General features: G+C 40.3%; 1 protein-coding gene and 1 pseudogene across 1 annotated transcript; both read left to right on the top strand.

Moving 5' to 3' along the window:
• The first annotated feature begins 10890 nt into the window (after positions 1–10890).
• On the top strand, positions 10891–13993 carry LOC119911901 (up-regulator of cell proliferation-like). The gene is given in 4 exon segments (XM_038730881.1): positions 10891–11546; positions 11548–13543; positions 13545–13726; positions 13728–13993. Coding segments are annotated over 4 exon segments (3084 nt in total). The 3' UTR covers positions 13978–13993.
• Positions 13994–14815: 822 nt separating this feature from the next.
• LOC119912874 lies at positions 14816–15568 on the top strand (annotated as a pseudogene).
• Positions 15569–23113: the final 7545 nt, after the last annotated feature.

Genomic DNA, 23113 nt, shown 5'->3' with positions numbered 1-23113 from the left:
CAGTTACTGGGATTTTCACGCACAACCATTTCTAGGGTTTACAAAGAATGGTGTGAAAAGGGAAAAACATCCAATATGCGGCAGTCCTGTGGGCGAAAATGCCTTATTGATGCTAGAGGTCAGAGGAGAATGGGCCGACTGATTCAAGCTGATAGAAGAGCAACTTTGACTGAAATAACCACTCGTTACAACCGAGGTATGCAGCAAAGCATTTGTGAAGCCACAACACGCACAACCTTGAGGCGGATGGGCTACAACAGCAGAAGACCCCATCGGGTACCACTCATCTCCACTACAAATAGGAAAAAGAGGCTACAATTTGCAAGAGCTCACCAAAATTAGACAGTTGAAGACTGGAAAAATGTTGCCTGGTCTGATGAGTCTCGATTTCTGTTGAGACATTCAGATGGTAGAGTCGGAATTTGGCGTAAACAGAGTGAGAACATGGATCCATCATGCCTTGTGTGACCACTGTGCAGGCTGGTGGTGGTGGTGTAATGGTGTGGGGGATGTTTTCTTGGCACACTTTAGGCCCCTTAGTGCCAATTGGGCATCGTTTAAATGCCACGGCCTACCTGAGCATTTTTTCTGACCATGTCAATCCCTTTATGGCCACCATGTACCCATCCTCTGATGGCTACTTCCAGCAGGATAACCATGTCACAAAGCTCGAATCATTTCAAATTGGTTTGTTGAACATGACAATGAGTTCACTTTACTAAAATGGCCCCCACAGTCATGTCAATGTAAACTAGCCATAGGGGCAGAGGGTGAGGGGGGAACAAGTTCACTATATAGTAATTTGCGTCATGGAAAGTTAAATTTGCACCAGGGGTGGTGTGCATTGGTGCACCTGAAAATTGGCACCACTACGGGTTTATCTGCATTGTGCAGGCTAACGTCTAACTAATAGTAATCTAACAGCGTGAGTGACTGGGCGAGTCAGTGATGATGGTGGTAAAGGTCAGCTTTATGCAATCTATTTTTCAGCAGAAAGACATTAAATGATCATAGATCATAGATCATGATTATGTTATGTTATTGAGCCAAAATAGCCTAATATTGCTTCAGACTACACCAAATACATAAAAAGGTCTAAGAGATGTATTCATTTCTGACTCTGGAAAAGTGTGCAAGACAGTAAACTTCCCCAATACTATTGGTAGTGTTGTGGTATTCAAGACCTCTGCTGTGTTTTGTCCACTCAACACAACGACCATTTTGCTCCACATGCTAGTGAAAAGTAGAGTGAATGTGAAAAACTTTTGGTCCCACTGGTGATTGACTCTGTTCTGACACCCGGGTTGGTAAAATATTATGTCGTTGTATGTGTGCAACTTTCCTGAGCACAGAGTGGGACTTCCATGGGCCCTGCTGTAAGACATTCACAAGCATACAAGTTATACTTTGAAGAGAACATATAAATTTGAGCATCAGCATATTTTTTTTTTTTATTGTTATTTCCACAGTGCCCTGCCCTGCTTTGGAGTCAACAGTCTATCATGTCAGCAGTGAGCCAGTTCCTCTGCATTTGGACACTCCTGCTGGTCAAGACTCAAGGATCGAGGATGCAGGTGGTATACAACGCTGTAGTAGACCTAAATTTATTATTTATGTATTTTAATAGATTTATGAGAATTGATACCCAATTATGAATTAAAATTCATAAATTCAAAATTTCCTCGTTAAGGGCACCACCGGAGTTGTTATAATCCTAGAGTCTCCGGACCTCTAGGTAGTTTTGAATAATTATACAATTATTACTAGTGATCAGTTAGTTAATAATCGCTCAATTATCTTAAATCAGTCAGTCAGTCTCATATCTAAAGGGTCAATTCTCTTGGCAGGAACTATAAATAGAACTCGAAATGGCAGTGGTGTGTCTTTTTTTGTGTGTCTGAAATAAGTTGCCAATTTTATTTTCCTGTGATAGGTTTGGATGTCCAGTTCTAATTGTTTCTTTTGGTTTTTAGTCAAGTCTATAGTTGGAACGAAGGTTAAGCCTCTGTTCAACAGCTGTACAACACTACGTTAACAGGCTCCTGCTGACGTATTGCGGTAAGCGTGTCGACTCATTTCCGTTTCCGGTGCTTGTGTGTTGGTACCGTGTTGTTGCTCTCGCTAAATAACAGTTACATTTGTTTGATTACAGCGGCCAACTGTTCACTAAACACTTATTCTTTACAGTAATTTTGCCTAAGCACTCACAGTTCTTTCCATCTTTTAGTGACTGCTGTTCAATCTCATAGTTGTTCTAAAGTTTTGGTAACTGACGCTACAGTAATTTAGCTTAGCCGTTAGCGACTTTAGCTTAGCAGCTAGCGATGGCTTCTCCTTCTCCCTCTCTCTCTCCTACTTTCTCCTGCTCGGTGTGTCAGATGTTTAGTTACTCCTCTGCCTCCTTTAGCGGTAATGGTACATGTAATAAGTGTAGTTTATTTATAGACATGGAGGCGAGGCTCAGTGATTTAGAAGTCCGGCTCCGCACCTTGGTAGATCAGTCTTTAGCTACTGTAGCTAGCCAGTCCCCGGTAGTCGGTGCGGAACGGCCTGAGTTAGCCTCTGGTAGCCGTCCTCCGGCATCCCCTGTGCAGCCAGGAAAGGTGGGCTGGGTGACTGTCCGAAGGAGGAATAGTCGTAAGCATTCAAAGTCCACGGGGCATCATCAACCTGTTCACGTTTCTAACAGATTTTCCCCACTCAGCGACACACCCGCTGAGAAACCAACTCTGATCATTGGCAGCTCCATTTTGAGAAACGTGAAGTCAGCGAAGCCAGCGGCCATAGTTAAGTGCATCCCTGGGGCCAGAGCGGGCGACATTGAGTCTTATTTGAAACTGCTGGCTAAGGATAAACGTAAATACAGTAAGATTGTTATTCACGTCGGCGGTAATGACTCCCGGTTACGCCAATCGGAGGTCACTAAGATTAATGTTGAGTCGGTGTGTACATATGCAAAAACAATGTCGGACACCGTAGTTTTCTCTGGACCCCTGCCAAATCTGACCAGTGATGACATGTATAGCCGCATGTCATCATTCCGCCGCTGGTTGTCGAGGTGGTGTCCAGCAAACGATGTGGGCTTTGTTGATCATTGGCAGACTTTCTGGGGAAGACCTGGTCTGATCCGGAGAGACGGCATCCATCCCACTTGGGAAGGAGCAGCTCTCATTTCTAGAAATCTGGCCAAGTTTATTAGTGGACCAAATCCATGACAACCCAGAGTTGAGACCAGGAGGCAGAGTCGCAGTTTAACACACTTCTCTGCCCTTCTTTTTCAGCAGTTACCCACCCAAAACCCTACACAGAGTCGCAGTCTAACACACTTCTCTGCTCCTCCATTTCAGGAGTTACTTAGTGAAAATCCTATAGTGACGGTGTCTGCCCCCGACCATCGAAATTATTTAAAAAGGTAAACAGAAGAGGAGCTGTGCATAAAAACCTCATAAAAATTAAAACCACAAGAGCAATAGTGCAAACGAATAGGAGAGTTAAATGTGGACTCTTAAACATCAGATCTCTCTCTTCTAAAGGTGTACTAGTAAATGAACTAATATCAGATTATGATATTGATTTATTTGGTCTTACTGAAACCTGGCTGGGTGATGGAGAATATGTTAGCCTAAATGAATCCACCCCTCCCAGTCATATTAATACTCACATTCCTCGAGGCACAGGCCGAGGAGGTGGAGTTGCAGCTATCTTCGACTCTAGCCTACTAATCAGCTCTAAACCTAAACTAAACTATAACTCATTTGAAAGTCTTGTTCTTAGTCTTTCGCACCCAAGTTGGAAATCACTGCAACCAATTCTTTTTGTTATAGTGTACCGAGCACCTGGCCCGTATTCTGAATTCTTATCTGAATTTGCAGAGTTTTTGTCAACTTTAGTCCTTAAAACGGACAAAGTTATTATTGTAGGAGATTTTAATATTCATGTGGATGTTGAGAATGACAGCTTCAGTACTGCGTTTATCTCTCTGTTAGATTCCATCGGCTTCTCTCAGAGTGTTCATGAACCGACTCACTGTTTTAACCACACCCTCGACCTTGTTTTGGTGTATGGTATTGAAATTGAACATTTAGTGGTGTTCCCACAGAATCCCTCTTTATCCGACCACTGTTTGATAACTTTTGAGATTGTATTGCTGAACTACTCGCCATTGGGCAAAAATTTCTATACAAGATGTCTGTCTGATAGTGCCATAGCTAAATTTAAGGATGCGATTCCATCAGCTCTAAATACATTATCTAGTCACAAAGTAACGGAGGACTCCTATGCTAATTTCAGTCCCTCCCAAATCGATCATCTTGTTGATAGTGCTGCAGGCTCGCTACGAATGACACTCGACTCTGTAGCCCCTCTAAAAAAGAAAATACTAAAACAAAGACGGTTAGCTCCATGGTATAATACTGAAACTCGCAAATTAAAGCAAATATCACGGAAACTTGAGAGGCGTTCTACCAAAGTGGAAAATTCTCGTTTAATTTGGCAAGATAGTCTTAAAACTTATAGGAAGGCCCTCCGTAATGCCAGAGCAGCGTACTACTCGTCATTAATAGAGGAAAATAGGAACAACCCAAAGTTTCTTTTCAGCACTGTAGCCAGGCTGACAGAGAGTCGCAGCTCTATTGAGCCAAGTATTCCCATAGCTCTCAGTAGTTACGATTTCATGAGCTTCTTTAATGATAAAATTCTAGCTATTAGAGACAAAATTCACCAAGACCTGCCCTCAATTGGCACTGACTTATCTCTTAACTCAGGAACCTTAGAAACAGCTGTAGAACCAGATACATGTTTAGACTGTTTTGCTTCCCTCAATCTTTACCAACTAACTTCAATCATTTCTTCATCTAAACCATCAACCTGCCTCTTAGACCCCATCCCGACTAGGCTGCTTAAAGATGTTCTACCCTTAGTCAGCACCTCTATACTAGATATGATCAATCTATCTTTATCAACAGGCTATGTACCACAGTACTTTAAAGTAGCTATAATTAAACCTCTTCTGAAAAAGCCCAAACTTGATCCGGATGTTTTAGCCAACTATAGACCTATATCTAACCTTCCATTTCTCTCTAAGGTTCTGGAGAAAGCAGTTGCTAAACAGCTGTGTGACTTTCTACAGAGCAATAGTTTATTTGAGGATTTTCAGTCAGGATTTAGAGCTCATCATAGCACAGAGACAGCACTGGTGAAAATTACTAATGACCTCCTTATTGCATCAGACAAAGGACATGTCTCTGTACTGGTTTTATTAGATCTTAGTGCTGCATTTGATACCATTGACCATCAGATCCTATTGCAGAGACTGGAATATTTCATTGGCATTAAAGGAACCGCTCTAAGCTGGTTTAAGTCCTATTTATCAGATCGATTTCAGTTTGTACATGTTAACGATGAGTCCTCCATGCACGCCAAAGTTACTCATGGAGTTCCTCAAGGATCTGTTCTTGGACCAATCCTCTTCACTTTATATATGCTTCCTTTAGGCAATATTATCAGGAAACATTCCATAAGCTTTCATTGTTATGCAGATGATACTCAGTTATATCTATCGATCAAGCCAGATGAAACTCATCAGTTAGCTAAACTTCAAATGTGCCTTCAGGATGTTAAAACCTGGATGACCTGTAATTTTCTCATGTTAAACTCAGATAAAACTGAAGTTATTGCTCTGGGGCCTAAGCACCTCCGTGACGCATTATCTAAAGATATAGTTTCCCTGGATGGCATCGCCTTGGCCTCCAGCACCACTGTGAGGAATCTTGGAGTTATCTTTGATCAGGACATGTCGTTTAAGTCTCACATTAAGCAAATTTCAAGGACCGCCTTTTTTCACCTACGTAATATTGCGAAAATCAGGAACATCCTGTCTAAAAATGATGCAGAAAAACTAGTCCATGCATTTGTTACTTCTAGGCTGGATTACTGCAATTCCTTATTATCAGGCTGCTCGAAAAAGTCCATTAAGACTCTTCAGCTGATCCAGAATGCTGCAGCACGTGTTCTGACAGGAACCAGGAAAAGAGATCACATTTCTCCTGTTTTAGCTTCTTTGCATTGGCTTCCAGTAAAATCCAGAATAGAATTTAAAATCATTCTTCTTACCTACAAAGCTCTTAATGGTCAGGCACCATCTTATCTTAAAGAGCTCATAGTACCTTACTACCCCACCAGAGCACTGCGCTCCCAGAATGCAGGGTTACTTGTGGTTCCTAGAGTCTCCAAAAGTAGACTAGGAGCCAGAGCGTTCAGCTATCAAGCTCCTCTCCTGTGGAACCAGGTTCCAGTTTGGGTTCAGGAGGCAGACACCATCTCCACATTTAAGAGTAGGCTTAAGACTTTCCTCTTTGATAAAGCTTATAGTTAGGGCTGGCTCAGGTAGTCCTGAACCATCCCTTAGTTATGCTGCTATAGGCCTAGACTGCCGGGGGATTTCCCATGAAGCACTGAGCTCCTCTCTCCTCTACTTTCTCTCCCTCTGTATGCAACCTTATCCCATTATTGCATGTTACTAACACAACTTCTCCCCTTTCTGGTAGTCTTGTGCTTTCTCGTCTCTCTCCTCTCTCCTATCACTTCCTGCAGGTTTTCTGGCTCTGGAGCTGTGGAGTCTGGAGCTGTGGCTGCGGGTCACCTGCTGCCCCCGTGTTCCTGCTCGACACCCTCTGCTGCAACGACTATTGTTGCTAGTCTTATTGTTATTATTGTTATTATAATCATTAACATTACGATGGTTACCATTAACACTATTATAAATATCTGTACCATTTTTCATTTAGTCTATAGCAACATTACCTTTACTGTCTGTACCTCTTTGTGTGTATATTGTGTAGGCTGCCTCCCTCCCCTCTCTCTCTCCTTACATCTCTCTCTCTCTCTCTCTCTCTCTCACCCCAACCGGTCGAGGCAGATGGCCGCCCACCCTGAGCCATGGTTCTGCTCGAGGTTTCTGCCTCTTAAAAGGAAGTTTTTCCTTGCCTCTGTCGCCTAGTGCTTGCTCTTGGTGGGAACTGTTGGGCTTCTGTAAATAACATCACAGAGTACGGTCTAGACCTGCTCTTTTATGAAAAGCGCTGTGAGATAACTGTTGTTGTGATTTGGCGCTATATAAATAAAATTGAATTGAAAATAGGCAACACACAGCTCTTGATTATATTACAGTGAATTTATTCTCTAACTAAGGTGATAAAAAGGCGGTTGGATACAGGGAACATAAACATTTGCTGAACAATGAGCCTGGAGGTTCGATTGTGGGAAGCATTTGACTCATACGGCATAGAAGAACTAATGAAAGTAAACTAATGCTATAATTTAGGAGTTAAAATGGACATCTGATCACAGAACGTGTGTTAAGTCTTACTGCTTGTCGACAGTCTGCTTTTGGCCTGTTTTGGGTCCCATGCTAGCTGCCGATCCTGGCTTTTTGCTAGGGATTCTCCAGGGTTCTCCGTGTCTGATTGAAAACGCCTCCTCCGTCTGGCAATTCGGCTGTTTTCAGGTTTCCTTCGTTGTAGCTGGCGAGACCACGTGGCTTGGTCTGACCTCGGTGAAGTTGGCTCGACGAAAAAGGCTTAAAATGGAACTTGGTCGTTCCTGAATTAGTCCAGTGTAACTTAACGGACTCATAACTTTAACAAACAAAAGAAATAAAGAAAATAAAACAAACTGAAGGGCAGATCGATGTCTCGGCACTTCACGTGTGTAGCTTCAAGCGAACAAAGGCCTGTTTGTTTCGCTGGTCGACTGAGGGCGTTGCCTGGCGCGGCACGCCGGCGCGTGCCGAAGCGTCCAGAGAGCAGAACAGAGTGGAAGAGAGCCAACAGCGAAGAGAGAGCGAAGCAGGTCGCGTGTCGCTCTTTTGTTGTCTGGGGCGTGGTTCCCCAGGGGGCGTCTCAGGTTTCCCAAGGGACTGCCTTTCTAAACTTAATGTTTAAAGAAAAGAAATCTATTTGCACGTATTATAATCAAATATTTTCCACAATCGAACCTCAATGGTTGAACGGTTGTACCGTTCTAGGCATTTGGTAACAGGAAACAATTGTCACATTATTGGTCAGGATATTTATACATTTAACGGCATTTCTGACGAGGGCATGTAATACTTATTTCGTCCACTTTGGGGAGCTCAGGTTACATGAGGAAAGCTTGGATTAAATCAAAGATCGTCTCTCCTTAGGAACCGGGGAATTTGTTGATTCATCCTTAAATTCAAGCTGGCGATTAAGAGTATAGTAAAACATTTCTTTGTCATCATTTCTAAAGGGATTTTGTTAGAAAGTATTATGAACAAGCATTGATTACATTAGATGAAGGAGTGTCTTGCTGAAAATCAAAACATTGCACAAGTAACTTCTTTCAGCACTAATATCAACAACAGATAGCAACAACAGTTAACATAACTACTCAAATAGAGGCAAACGTATTCAGGCAACTAAAGATTTAATTAACTTCATTAAATGCTTTGAGTCTTTGGAGACTGCAGTCCTCTGTCATCCAAAGTTCAGTGTCTGGACCATGTCACACTTAGGTGAGACAGGGGTTTTCCTTTTTTGATGTGGTAATGAAACAAAGAATAAGGTCAGTTGCCACGGAAACGTGTGTGGGGCGCCAGTTTTGATAGGCTGTTCAGGGAGATGCCAATGGCTGGTGCGTGTCTCTTTGTCAGTTTTAACAGTCAGGCCCCGCGTTATCAGCTTCGGAATCAAAAAGGTGCCAGTTTTATGGTCGGGATAGCACTTAGAGAAAGCAACTTTGACCCCTCCCCATCTTCTCTGGGGAGGAGAAAGGAATTTAGGGTAGCTCCAAATTTATTCAATGTAAAATGCACAAATCCACACCGTTGTTCACTACAACGCAATGTTACTAAACAAAATGAAAGTTTGTAGTGCCTTAATGCTACACACACAAAACTTATGAAAATGAAGTAGAGACTGCAAAAAGTTAAACTTTCCCACATAATAGGCACTAAATAGTTTACACTATAGAGAGCTGTAAAATGAGATTTCAGACACTTTGAATCAACGTTATTTTGTGTCCTTACTAATTTACAGATTTTTAGCACAAAGTAGCGTACTTGCCAACATACGCTTCTTTATTCATTCCATGGTATGTATTGTTGAAGTCACTATATAGGTAATTTCGCATGTGCAATTTGGACACTTAGATCAAATCGCAGAGTGTAGAGGACTGAATAGGCTAGTAAATAAAGTGTGGTTTCAGATACAGCCTTTGACTTTTAATACTGTTAGTTTAGTTGCACATTATTGTGAGAATTATTAATGGGTCCATGTCTTCTAATATGGGTGTATGTGTTCTATGCAGAATTCTTGAGAATAAGTACAATTATAGAAAAGGTGACTAATGTATTTAACTTTTTTTAAGTTTACAGAAACAGCATAAAGGGGAACATAAAAGAATATAAAATATCTGATTTAACTTTGTTTTAAAAAGGAATAGTATCCATCTAAAATTTCCACAAGAACTTCTTTACTTTTATATGGAATAAGAAATTTATGAGATCCTGACCAGATATTTTCTGCCGAGAGTTTGGGGAAATTTAGTTTCCATAAGAGAGACAATTTAGGAAAATCATCATCACCAGAGATCAGTACTTTTCTGATATGGCGATTATTACACATACTGTTAAAAAGATCTTTCCACCCCAAGTGAGATCTTGGGGGATATCTCCTTTTAAAGGACCATATAACAATGCACTTTTAAGAACAGTATTTTTGGAGATGTGCTTTATGTACATTTATGAAATTATTTTCGAGAAGTATCCAAGCCCTTATTATGGACAAGATCCTCATATTCACAGAAATTCACCTTCATCAGTAGGTCGAAGTACATCTAGAACAAAGATTACACCCTTATCAATACATTCTTTTCTGCTGCAGTCATACAATCATTAAATTAAACCAAATTTACTGGGAATCATCTGTATAGGAAACCTGAAGAACCTAACTTGCCAAGTGGAAGCACTTCTCCAGTATTTGATGAGCTTTTCACTATCAGTCAGGCCCGTAAAAATAAGATGATAATATAGCCCACCAACTGAAACTAGACTAGACAGAGCTGATCTGTTACTGTCAGGCGGATTGAGTATGGCGTGACGGTGTGTAGTGCCACCGCTATTTGAAGTATGTAGCCTATACCTTTATGTATTTTTTTCATTATTATTGTCAAATTTGTTTTGTTTTCCTAATGTCCTAAGGGGTTTAGATTTATTATGATAATCTTAATTGCTCTGGACCAATGTGTTGAGTGGATGGGCAGATTAATTACCCAGCATACTGACCCACATTTTATCCTTTGGCCCCTCCTGTGAGGCAACAGACCTGTAACAAGAAATGATTTGTCTATTTGTGTAATTTAATGCTTTTATATATACTACTTGAATTTCTCTACCACTTTTCTTTTAAATTGTTGGGAGGGCTTTATATTTCAGACATAATATTCTGACTAGCTTGTTTAAAAATTTGTAAAACAAAAGAAACTATGCAGTTAATTGAATTAAATTATAACATTTTTTTAATTATTTGTTGGTTGTACTTAAACCTTACCTTCATATATACAATATATATGAAACAACTTTTTTTAGCAGTGGGTTACTGTGAAACAAGAAGCCACAAGATATTACTTAATATCTTCTGAACACATTATTATATTGTCAACACCAGATGAAAAACAAACACAAAAAACCCTGATTTTCTGGATGTTTGTTAGCATTTAGCTAACTTCAGCTTAAATGCAAAGGCAAGATAAAAAAGTGTTTATTGTGCAGCATTACCAGACATTTCAGCACACATAGATTTGCTCTATGTGTCAATTAACTTTGCATAAATGTTTTATTAAAACACGCATGATTGGTGTAAAATAAGAAACATGTTCATATCCACAGAGACACAACTAGAGAGCTTACTGAAGGATCTGGGGTTGGAGCACCACTTCGCAGAGAAGCTATCCCTGGGCACAGTACTTCAGATTGAAGAGAGGACCATTAGTCATGAACCTGCCAAGTGTAATTCAGATCTTCCATGGTATTTTCTAAAGAAACTGATGATGGTTAACGTGACAGCTAGAAATGTGAAATGTACATCAGAATGTGAATCAACCTGTGAGGATGCTTCAGGAAATACAGGGTTAGATCTTGATGGTCTGTTTGATAGTCTACATTCAGGTGACGTGATAAACCCCCTTGACATAATCACTGCTCTCTTTCTGTGTTCTGATGGTTTTGTACGGCAGGAAATGGCAGTCAAAATGTCTCTGTGTCAGTTTTCTGTGCCTCTGCTGCTTCCTAATTGTGACACAAAGCAGTGCACACTCATGCTTTGGGCCATGAGAGACATTGTTAGAAGGTACAGACCTCAGTCACTTTCAGAGTCCAAGGGTTTCACTGAAGACAGGATTGTTGTCTCTGAACTTCCAATGATATCATTTGTGAGACTGGGTGAGTGCTCATTGTCTAAGTCTGAGACCCTCAATAAGCTTCTGAGCAATTCTCAGCAGTACCATGACACATTTATTCACCGTAACATGGTGTGGTGACAGTTCAAGGAGAATATCCAATGGATTGACTGAAGTTACTTGGTACCTTCCATGTGGGAACAAAAACATGGATATTTTCAGTGAGCCTGTAGCTGTAGCTAACCTTCGTGGGGACATTGCTTCATTTGAAACACAATTTTCTTTTTTGTGTCAGACATCTGCAGCAGTGTTTGTGTTCTTTGACAATTTGGACTCTGAGTGCGAGCTGCTTACCAACCAACACCACAAGGCACAGATCTTCTTAGTGGGCAACCACCAAACACAGAGCTTCAGTAAAGATGCTCTTACTAGGTTAGCGAGAAAGTTGGGCTTGACTAACAGCAACATCCGTTTGAAGGCTAAGCACATGAATGATGCAGACTTCATCAAACATCTGCGGAAAACAGTCAGCAATGTAGTTGAGAACACAAAGATGAAGATGGGGATTGAGCAGATGGCTGACATTGCCCATGAATTAGGTATCTTGGTGGATGAGGACTGTGCAGAGTGCCAAACTGCCAAGAAAAATGCAGATGCCATCACTGCAGAAATTCAAGACACCCTTAAATACAAAGAAGCTCAGCTTCCCTTGCAGGGCCAAATATGGAAGGAACTGACTGTCTTAGAGAAGGAAGAATTTCGCCTTCGAAAAGTTGGGTCTGAAAACATAGAAAAGTACAAAAGTGATCTTCAGATACGGAAAATAAAACTTTGGGTACAACAGAACTCTTATGACATGTCAAACGCTATGACATGTTTCATCAAAGCAATATCAAGTCCAGGGATAGAGAGGAGATATTTCCTGAAATGGATGCGAATGAACCTCGATAACCTGTCTCAAGAAAAACTGTCTGGCCTCAGGGAGCAGTACAAAAAGAAATGTGAAAATTCTGAAAACAAAGAGGAGATCAAAGAAATTGACAGGCAACTTTCCAACACCTCAATGGGGACTGAACATTTCCGTGAAATGGGTCAGATCTATGAAGCTTCACTTTCCCTTCCAGAAACAGACCCATCACGTCAACAATTACAAAATCTGCCCAGACTATGCGCAGAGTTGTTGCTTGATGGATTTCCCCTTGAGCTTGTAGATGGAGATGCATCCAACATACCTCTCAGATGGGTGAGTGACGTTCTCTCTCAGCTCAATGACTTGGTGTCTCCTAAGAGCAAGATACTGGTAGTCACAGTTCTTGGAGTTCAGAGCACAGGAAAGTCCACTCTCCTCAACACCATGTTTGGAGTGCAGTTTGCAGTCAGCAGTGGTCGATGCACTCGAGGTGCGTTTATGTTGCTGATCAGAATCAATGAAGATGTCAAAAAAGAACTCAACTGTGACTTCATGGTGATCATTGACACTGAGGGCTTAAAGTCACCAGAGCTTGCTCAACTGGACAATAGCCATGAGCACGACAACGAGCTTGCAACACTTGTTGTGGGGCTGAGTGATATCACCATCATCAATATTGCAATGGAGAATTCAACAGAAATGAAGGACATCCTACAAATAGTTGTGCATGCTTTTCTCAGGATGAAAGAGGTGGGCAAAAAGCCCAAATGTATGTTTGTTCACCAGAATGTGTCAGATGTTTCAGCCCATGACAAGAACTTACGAGACAGGAAACTGCTCTTGCAGCAGCTAAACGAGATGACCCAGGCAGCAGCCAAGATGGAAAAGAAAGAGGAGAACAAGAGCTTCACTGATGTGATGGAGTACAGTCCCGACACTGGGAACTGGTACATTCCTGGACTCTGGAATGGAAACCCACCAATGGCACCAGTCAATGCAGGGTACAGTGAGGCCGTTTATGAGCTCAAGAAGAACATCATCCAAATTTTGGGAAGGTGTGAGTCATCTGCTAATAATATCATGGAGTTTACAGAGTGGATGGAAAGCCTGTGGAATGCAGTAAAGCACGAAAACTTCATCTTCCGCTTCAGAAACAGCCTAGTGGCTGATGCATACATGAGGCTGAGCACAGAGTTCAACAAATGGGAATGGGAATTAAAAAAAAGAAATGTACACTTGGGTTACAAAAGCTGAAACAAGAATTTCTAATTTCGGCACAGTTGCTGGAAAATCTGAGATATTTGACATGAAAGAACTTCTCACTAGTTTGAAAAGTGAAGCTTGCACAGAGCTGACTAAATGGGAGTCAAAAATTCTTGGAAATTTAAAACAGTACTTTGAGCAATGTGTATCTAGTTGAAAGATACAGAGAGGAATTCTCAATCAGTGCAAAGAGCCTTCGTCGAGAAATGGAGAGCTCTGTATATAATCAGCTCACAGCAGCAGCTGACATCAGACAGGGAATGACAAAACTTGACAGAATCAAGAAAAACCACACAAAAGAATTAGAGGGGAGAGTGCGTCAGCTGATTGAGGAATGTCGGGGGAAAAAAAGTCCAGATGACAGACAAAGAACTAGACCAAGAATTTGATAAGATGTGGAAAAGTATGGTGAATGAACTCTCTTTTCCTCAACAGAAGGCCACAAATGTCTTCACAAATGTGGGCCACTACCTCAGAGAAAATCTGTCATGGAAGGGGAGTCATGTATGTCAGTTATTAAGTTAAAAAAGGCTGCAAGATTGTGGACTGATGCCTTTCAAATATACAGTGGAAGGAATTTGGAACCATTTTAAACACAAATTCAGCAAGCTCTTCATTAATGATCATGTGATGGCTTCACAGAACATGGCTGACAGCATCATAGATGCTTGCACACAGTTTGTGACAGAAAAAATGGAAAGGAAAAACAATTACCATGACACTTACATCCAGGAGATCCTACACATGATTGATGAGCGGCTGCAGAACAGTCAGAGTGTTAAGACCACTGAGTTTGAAGTTTCTCTAAAACAGCACATCTGTGGAGTTGCAGCCAGACAGTTTCAGAAAATGCATGAAGATTTCATACGTGCTAATGATCCTTACAGATGTCTGAATCAAAACAAAGAAAAGTTTCGTGTTAATTTCAAAGATGTGTTTCATGAACGAGACCAGTGCCAGAAGAAGGCAGAAGAATTCACAAGCCGCTGCTTGAGGCCTGCAGTCAAAGACTTTGTCAACCGTTCATTGGGTCCTGATATTACTGGTGAAATGCTGACAAGGTTCCAGTTCAGCACACGAATGTTCTTCCAGTATTCAGTTTTACTGGATTTGCTCTCAAAGGATGACTTTGAAAACTATAAGAGCTACATTTACTCCTATGAGGATCATGTAAAGAAATGGACACACAAACAAATAGAAGAACACTTTTCAAAGGGTGATAGAGTTTTTTAGTTTGAGGATCGACATGTTCTGTCAAGTATCAGCAGCATAAATGATGCTATCAACAAAGCTAAAACAGAAAAGAGTGGTAACGTGAAGACATTTGTTGAAGATGTCTGTCAAGAACTTGTTGATAAACTGGTCATTTCCCAGGATGCTCTTGGTGCTTTCATGTTCATGAACAATGCCGACCAGGAACAGTTTGCTCACTGGCTCACTGAGTGTGTGAAGGACATGGCACAGGCTCTTAGAGAGAAGTTTAAAACAGAAAACATCCAAATGAAACTGAAAAATCTTCATGTGAAGCCCCAGAACGAGCTTTTCACCCAGGTGATTGGATGTGGGAAACAGTGTCCATTCTGCAAAGCTCCTTGTGACGCAGGAGCAGATAAACATGGAGAGCACTTTGCTCAACTATATCGGCCAGAGGGTCTGGGTAGATTCAAGTGCGATGGGACAAAAAAACTTGTCATTGACATATGCTCGTCCTTGGTGAACAGTGAGGCACATTTTCGCTGTAATGGTACAAAAGGTGAATGGCACCCTTACAAGAACTACAGAGAAATTTTCCCAGACTGGATAATCCAGTCAGATGTAAGTTTAGAGGCGTCAGACTACTGGAAATATGTACTGGCAAAGTTCAACAAGGAGTTTGCTAAAGCATATAATGCAGAGCCTGCTGATATTCCTGAAACTTCCTGAAAAAAATCACACGAGCAAGCAGAGCGGAGCCTCAAAGTGTCGTTTAACATCAAGTGAGAAACAACATCTCACTTGTTTATGACGAGAAGAAAATCACAAGTAGCAACATGATGTATATAACATGGTTGAAGATATTATCAGTAGACAAAGATATTTTATTACTGCAGCTTACAAAATGGAAAATGACTGCAATTAGTCCTCACCTTAACCTGAGATCCAATTTACCTTGTTTAATAGACATAGTCTGCTTTACCTCTGTGTACATGTTGATGAGGACATTCTAAAATACTTTTTCATACTTTGAGTCAATGTATGGGCACGTTATAAACATACTAAATGTGATTAAATCTGACTTTGAATTTATCAATTTTGTGTGACAAAAAACGATATACAGTTAACATACATAGGTAATCAAAGAAACAAAGTCATAATTTATTTTTCTTTCATCAAATTAATGATAAGAAATCTTTTATTGATTGTTTTTGTGACATATCTGATGTGACATTTTTACATTTAATTCTTTAAAATCTATTTTTATGTGGTTTTGCCATGTAGGCTACACGTGGCAGACACATATTTGTTCTATTATACTAATTGAGTATATATGTGGTTTTCTTAACTCATAATTTACAATTTCTTTGTTTATATTACAATTTAGTATCTTGTGCCAAATATTTACCGTTTATAAAGGATCATTCATTCTATATGTGGTGTTGTCAACATGTACACATTACTTCCTTGTGTTAACTGATTCAATAAAGAGACAAAATCAGCAGACTGGCTATGAATGTCTTTAATGTTTCCCAGATCAGAATCACAGCATACAGTGTATAATAACTTCTAAAGTAAACAGAAACATCATCACCTCATTTATTTATATAGTTTTACTATAGCTTTTTGTTATAATAATTCATTAATAATTAATTCATTTTTTATTTATTCCATTATTTAATATTTTTCTTCATCTCAAGTCTTGGGTTTCTGAATTCAACAAAGAATGTAAAAACAAGACAACAGGTGCAACTTCTCAATGGAGACCAAGCTGAAGGTTTATGTGTGTCAGTGTGTAAGTGTCAAATCAAAATTTAAATTAGCTTTATTGGCATGAATGTATAGCAACAATATTTCCAAAGCTACATATAGTACAAAGGACAATTAATTGCAATGTATCACTATCTCTGTTTGTTTTTGCCATTGTGGGGTGTTGATCATGTACTTCCATGCACCACTGACCTGACACAGGATATGTAATCTTTTATTACCTCAGTGATATGTACCCACAATGCAACACAGCATGAGGAAGGAAAAAAGCCCTTCATGTCTGTCGCACATGTGATTAAGTGGCTACATGTAAACACTGCTACAAGTGAGGTGAACTAACTTTTAACTGACTGCACTTCCTTTAGTGTCTCAGTTAAGAAGTCCTGACCATGAAACACACATAGACCACCATTACATTAGTCAGCTGGCCACATCTGGCTTTTATCAGTACTCGTACCCTCTGGGATGTTTCCATGAATACAGATTCATCAGGAGTATAGTTGGATCACAAGATGTATTTTAAAATACAAAATTGCTAACTCTTGAACAAAAAACAAACAAAAAAGTTCAGACTACTTGATTCTTCTAGTTTAACCCCAAAACAAAGAACAATGAAACTAGCAAATGCCAACTGCAGCATCTTAGGCCTTCGGTCATGTGGCGGCTGCAGTGGAGATGAATTTCTGCTACAGTGACTTTACTGGTTAGAAACCATGATGCTACAGGATGCCCACATGATAATGGGCAACAAGTGAAAAATAACGCATCAAAGTATTTTTCTGATGGTGTGACAAGTGACCAGTGGCAAGAATTTTATTCCCAGTGAATTCAGAAACCCCAAGCTAGTGGAAATTGTTTTTGGCAAACTGCACCTGTTATATAGGCCTTTTCGCAAATGGAGTGAAAATTGGGTCTGAAACCTTTAAAAAACAAACTATGTTTTTAAGATTATTTTATTTTCAAAATTCCATTGCAACATATTTTCATGTTTTCTAGATATAATCTATATATTTATGTACTGAATGTAACCCTTTTAAATCTATCGATATAAAGTGAATGTGAAAGACTTCATCAAGTTATTTTTGATTTAAAAAAAGAAAATATTACCAATTGGCGAATATCATTTTAACCAAATAATCAAGGTATTACATTGTTATTATAGTAAGCATTAAAGCAGTAAATAATGTGTGAAAAAGACTATATTTCAGGTTGAACTTAGAATGAGTAACAAGGTTGAATGAAGGTTGAATAATGCACTTAAAACCTGTTTCCATACATTGAAATAGCATATAATAACACTTATCAGAACACCTTCTATTGCAACAACAAACAAATATTATCATTAACTGACATATTGATAACTACCTACAAACACATTAACTAATGGTAAAGTCAGCCTATTACCATCTGCCTTTGGTGGAATTTTTTATGAAATAAAAAACCTATATTGAAAACTTTTGTTATTATTAATAGTTAGTTCACAGGAAATGCCTACTGGCACACCTATTTCCCTCTCCTTTCTTTGTCATTTTCGTATCACCTCACCTCCGTCGAGGTTCCAGGCGAGCTGAGGGATACTAAACTGTAATGTTAAAACACGACAGACTGCTGATTAGTCAGAGAGAATCGTCACTATTCACAGCATCATCATTGCGTGCGCCAGACAGAGGCCAGCAACAGAAAGTTTGATATTTTACAGTTTTCGTATGGAATTTCATCACTAAATGCACCTCTGAGAAGTTTTGAGGTGAGAAATCAGCTGTGTACATTTCGAATATTGAAGGTTTTATGAGAAGTGATGGCGGAACAAAAATGCAAATGCAAAAATGTGTTGTGGACTTGAGTAACTTACACCATCTGCTGGGTTACGGTCGCAGTCTGAAGCGGCTTTGATTTGGATCACACTACCTTGTTTCTTACGACGAGTCCTTCTCTGCTTCTGATTGGCTAGTAGTCCTTACCTGGGAACTGCGCATGTGCAACTCCCAACAAAGATTTTGTACAAGTAAGATGCATCACTCTGTAGCTCAATAGCGGAGCGTACAACACACAGGGTGAAAAGAGGAGCTGCAGCAATGTGCAGTAAGAGAAAAATATGGTGTTTTTTGAAAATTAAACCATGTAAACCTGTTCTGGTACAACCCCTAATTAAGATTTTTAACCTGAAAATGAGCATAATACCACCTCTTTAAATACGTCTCTGTACCTTATTGGAAGACATCCCACTGGAACTTGTGAGGCCTGCAATCAGCTGGAAATAGTGGAACATGTTCCATTTGTGTGCACCAAATACTCAAATGTAAGACTTTCACTGAGGAATGGACTGGAACGTGAAGAAATTAAGCAAATGGAGATTAAAACTATTTTTGCATATTACCTTGGAAAGATTGTGTTAAAACACATGTTCACTTTTTTACATCAAACTGGACAAGAATCCAAGAGAAATGTAATTGCGGTTCTGTAGCTGTAACTGTATAATGTCATATTGTGTGCTGGCGTGTGAAAGCCTGCTCTCCTGCCAGCCTGATTCTCTGCCTGTATTCAGGTTTGGATTATCTGTTGTCAGCACCTTGGATCATTGTTGCTCTGTTCATGTTTTCAGACTTTCACTGCCTCCCAGGTAAATTACCTTTCATTGTTTGGATTTCTGGTTTGTTTTGGACTACAGCCTTTTACCCTTTGGCTAATCCTGTGTAAGTGGAGTGCCTTTTACTTGTTAATAAAAATGTGTTTTTTACCAGGACACACACAATGTCTGTTTATTTCTCTCCTAGGAATGTTAAATTACTTGAAATCTTGTCTTTCCCAATCAGGCTTCTCGCATTTCAATAAGGCCCCATCCACAATACTCCGTTTGTGTTTAAAATTTTAAAATGAATACAATCTCCGTCCACACCAACGTTTTAGCTGCGTGTCAGGGTTGATCTCCGTCTATATTAAAACAACTAAAAATGCACATCTTCGTTTTCGCCGTCTTACTCTGGACATGAGGTGCAAATGTAGCAAAAGGTCTTAAAAAGAAAACTCTGTAGTCTGGATGGGGCCTAAAGAATTAAAATTATTAGTATTGTCAACCTAAATGTGCTGTCTCTTGACTTGACTCTTTTAAACTAATCATATTCAATTACACATAACCTGGATCCTTTCATTTTAAGATTTGATCTCATATGTTACAATTATCATTCCGAAGGCCACTAACTTCTTCCCTTTCCATGCTTTCTTCTTATCTTGCTGTTGTTTTGCTTTCCAATCCACCTATGCAAGAAGTGTCTTTTTCTTTTCTCTTACAACTATTCATTTTCATGGTTGTAATCCCTCTCACTACCAGTTCCCACTCATTCTCTCTCCTCTCCTCTTCCTCACTAAACTCCATGCTGTTTCACCATTCATCTCCCCCCCGTCACCCTGTCAGAATTTGCAAGGACCAGTGTAAGAATACTGTTCCAGACCCAAAGGCCGTCAGTCAAAAATTATCCCTACAGTACCCAATACTACTATTAACAAGCCCTTATGTCCACAATTCCAAAGTCATTGTCGTTTAATCAGAAAATAAAGTCAAAGGCTGGCACAGCAACATACAATGATTCGAGACTTCCGCCTCTACACTCAAAAAAAGTTATTTTATGTCAGCTGACTGTGGCTTCTCATAATACTTGCGTTCTGGAAATTACCACCCACTACTGAAGTGACGGGTAAGTCACAAAATAGTCCAGAATTTCCGGTAAAGATTTTTATATTGTCAAATAGGGGTAGATGTGTGGTTCTGAAATGAGGAATAATATACAGAGTAAGAAAACATATTACAACCCATAACCAGTCATCATAAAGATCTAAATGAGAAAAATCGATAAATAAACACCACTATGCTTGGCACTGCCACAAGTTGGAACCAAAAGACCACAGTAGTGCCAGCTAACCACTTTAAGACACTGAATTATCCCACCAAAAAAAAAACAGTTGACAGCCCTAAGAGGGCTGAGGTGGCCTACCCTGGCAAGGAGCATATACATAAAATGCTATAAATAGCAGCATACATGTGTTCTCATATTAGGCTCTGTCGCTTTAAGAGGGTAACCTCTGACCCTGAGGTGTGACAGACTACGATGTTTATTTTAGGAGAGGCCTCCGATTCGTCCATGTAGATGGCAATCACGTTTCTAAAATTGTGACTGGTTAAGGGTCGGGACTAACAGGGAGAGCAGATCAGAGATTGGTGTTGTGCCGAATGTGTGTGTTTTCTGTGGAGGTAGTGACAAGCTGCAGAAGAAAAAAAGTGTAATTTAATTAATGTACAGAGACAGTTAGTAGCCTGGCTAGTTTATAATAAGTTTGTCACGTTGCTACACAGTTTTGTGTATCGTACTGTGTGTGAGAGCTAATAGTCTGCAGATAGCAACAGGTTAGCACCAGTGGTGGCCCCAGAAAATCTTCCTAGGGGTGGCCAGATGGGGTCACTGAAAAACCTGGGGTGGCACACTAAACCAAAAGCCATAACTTTTTTTCAGGAATTCTATTATGTAGTATGTTAGGACCAGGACAGTCTAGTAGAACAAAGGCTGGGCCTCCTGCCATCCTAAAGGCCCGTTCCCAGCCTGTTGAATTTCCAAAAGCCTGAATTGGAGTTATTTTCAAAAACAGACCAGTCTTCTCAACGTTGATTTTTCTTTTGTTCCTGAATACAGACTCAAACTCGCTGATCCAGCGCTGCTCTGTTACCCTTGTCTCGTTTCTTTTTTTGTTCTCTTTCTGTTTGCGCAAAACACATTAACCTTTTTGGATCCTGAGGTTCCTTGTTGTTTAATGAGGGATCATTACCTGCAGAAGAAGACGGATAACTAATACTCTGTGTTTAATAGGGAAGAAGAAAAGCACGCGTCCTACCTTCCAAAATTTTAGTCAACTGGACTGTTTCCACCCGCTGCTGCCACTGGAATAGCCGCCGTGAACTCGCTACCGAGCGGTATCCCGGCCTCGCCAGGATCCGATCCGAGAAATACCTCCGACGGACACATTCCCACTGAGAACTGGCGTTAACATTGTCGCTACCAAGAGCAACCTGAGTAAGAGGCTTAACTAAAGTGTCTAGGCAGAAATATAGACATAATTGTATTGGTTATGTGCTCAGCTTTATGTTGATTGTGGATTTATGGGCCGCTGTGTCCGCTGTTAGAAATTGGCCGGGGGTTTTATAGATTTCAGCAATCTGTGAAAGTGAAATTTCCTTTATCAGAGTTAAGGGGCGAGCACACTCCAGTGAACACTCCGTGCACTAGCGGGTCTCGTTGATAATCGGTAGTTACGACACTATTACACTGCCTGAATTTCTGCTTGTGATACTGCTGTGCTTTATTTTCAAGTGTGTACAGAATAACTAGGCTCTGCCCAAGGCAAACCCTGCATCTGCTCATTGAGGACATCTCCCACGCACAGGCGCACACACACACACACACACACACCCACACACACCCACACACAGACACACACACACCTCCCTAACACACCCACACACAGGCACACACACACACACACACCCACACACACACCTCCCTAACACACCCACACACAGGCACACACACACACACACACCCACACACACACCTCCCTAACACACCCACACACAGGCACACACACTACACACACACCACACACACACCCAGGCACACCCACACACACACACCTCCCTAACACACCCACACACAGGCGCACACACACACACGCACACACACACACACACACACACACACACACCCACACACAGCCACACACAGACACACACACACCTCCCTAACATACCCACACACAGGCACACACACACACACACACACACACACACACACACACACCACACACACACCTCCCTAACACGCCCACACACAGGCACACACACACACACACACACTCATCTCAACTCACTCCCCTTTCATTTGTTGATTGTCGTATGTTTGATTGTTTGACTTAGATTAGATGATAGTGTTTATTTGCTATAGTGAATAAATCCTGTTATACTTTTAAGAAGTCGTTGTTTGTGGTTATTGTATTGAATATTGTGACATCAGTTGGTTGTGACGGCCAGTGTACGGACTCACTCTTCAAACTCACCTATCATTGAATGATAATGTTTGATTTGATTATTGACAATTTTTTAGGTGAACAAATCCTTTTTACAATTGACAATTAATACATTTTATTTTATGTTAATAATCTTATTAATATTTCTAGAATATCTCTGAGCGTAAAGTACCACTATAAGATAGAGGGTGGAAGGTTCCAAGTGTTGCTGCCCTTTTTAACATCTGCCCCCAGATTTCTGTAGAAATCTGCACAGTAACACAAAAGGCCTGTAGCCAATACATATATATACATATAAAAATACACACACGCACAGTTTACTGTATATATATACTAAACCTGTGACAGGGAAAAGAGAAGAATCTCTCTCCTGCTCTCCCTTCAACAAAGGGAGGATACCAGGAAAATAAGTTTTGCTTTAATGGAAACCAGATAATCTATTCCCGGGAAACAAAACAGAAAGTGGTTTCATTTCTCCATATAAAAGGAGAA

This window comes from Micropterus salmoides, unplaced genomic scaffold, assembly GCF_014851395.1.
Source record: "Micropterus salmoides isolate LMB-PRFRI ecotype aquatic unplaced genomic scaffold, ASM1485139v1 Ms_hic_scaffold_2, whole genome shotgun sequence".
Taxonomy (NCBI): domain Eukaryota; kingdom Metazoa; phylum Chordata; class Actinopteri; order Centrarchiformes; family Centrarchidae; genus Micropterus; species Micropterus salmoides.
The sequence above is the reverse complement of the archived record's forward strand: the minus strand, read 5'-3'. Positions and strand labels throughout refer to the sequence as shown.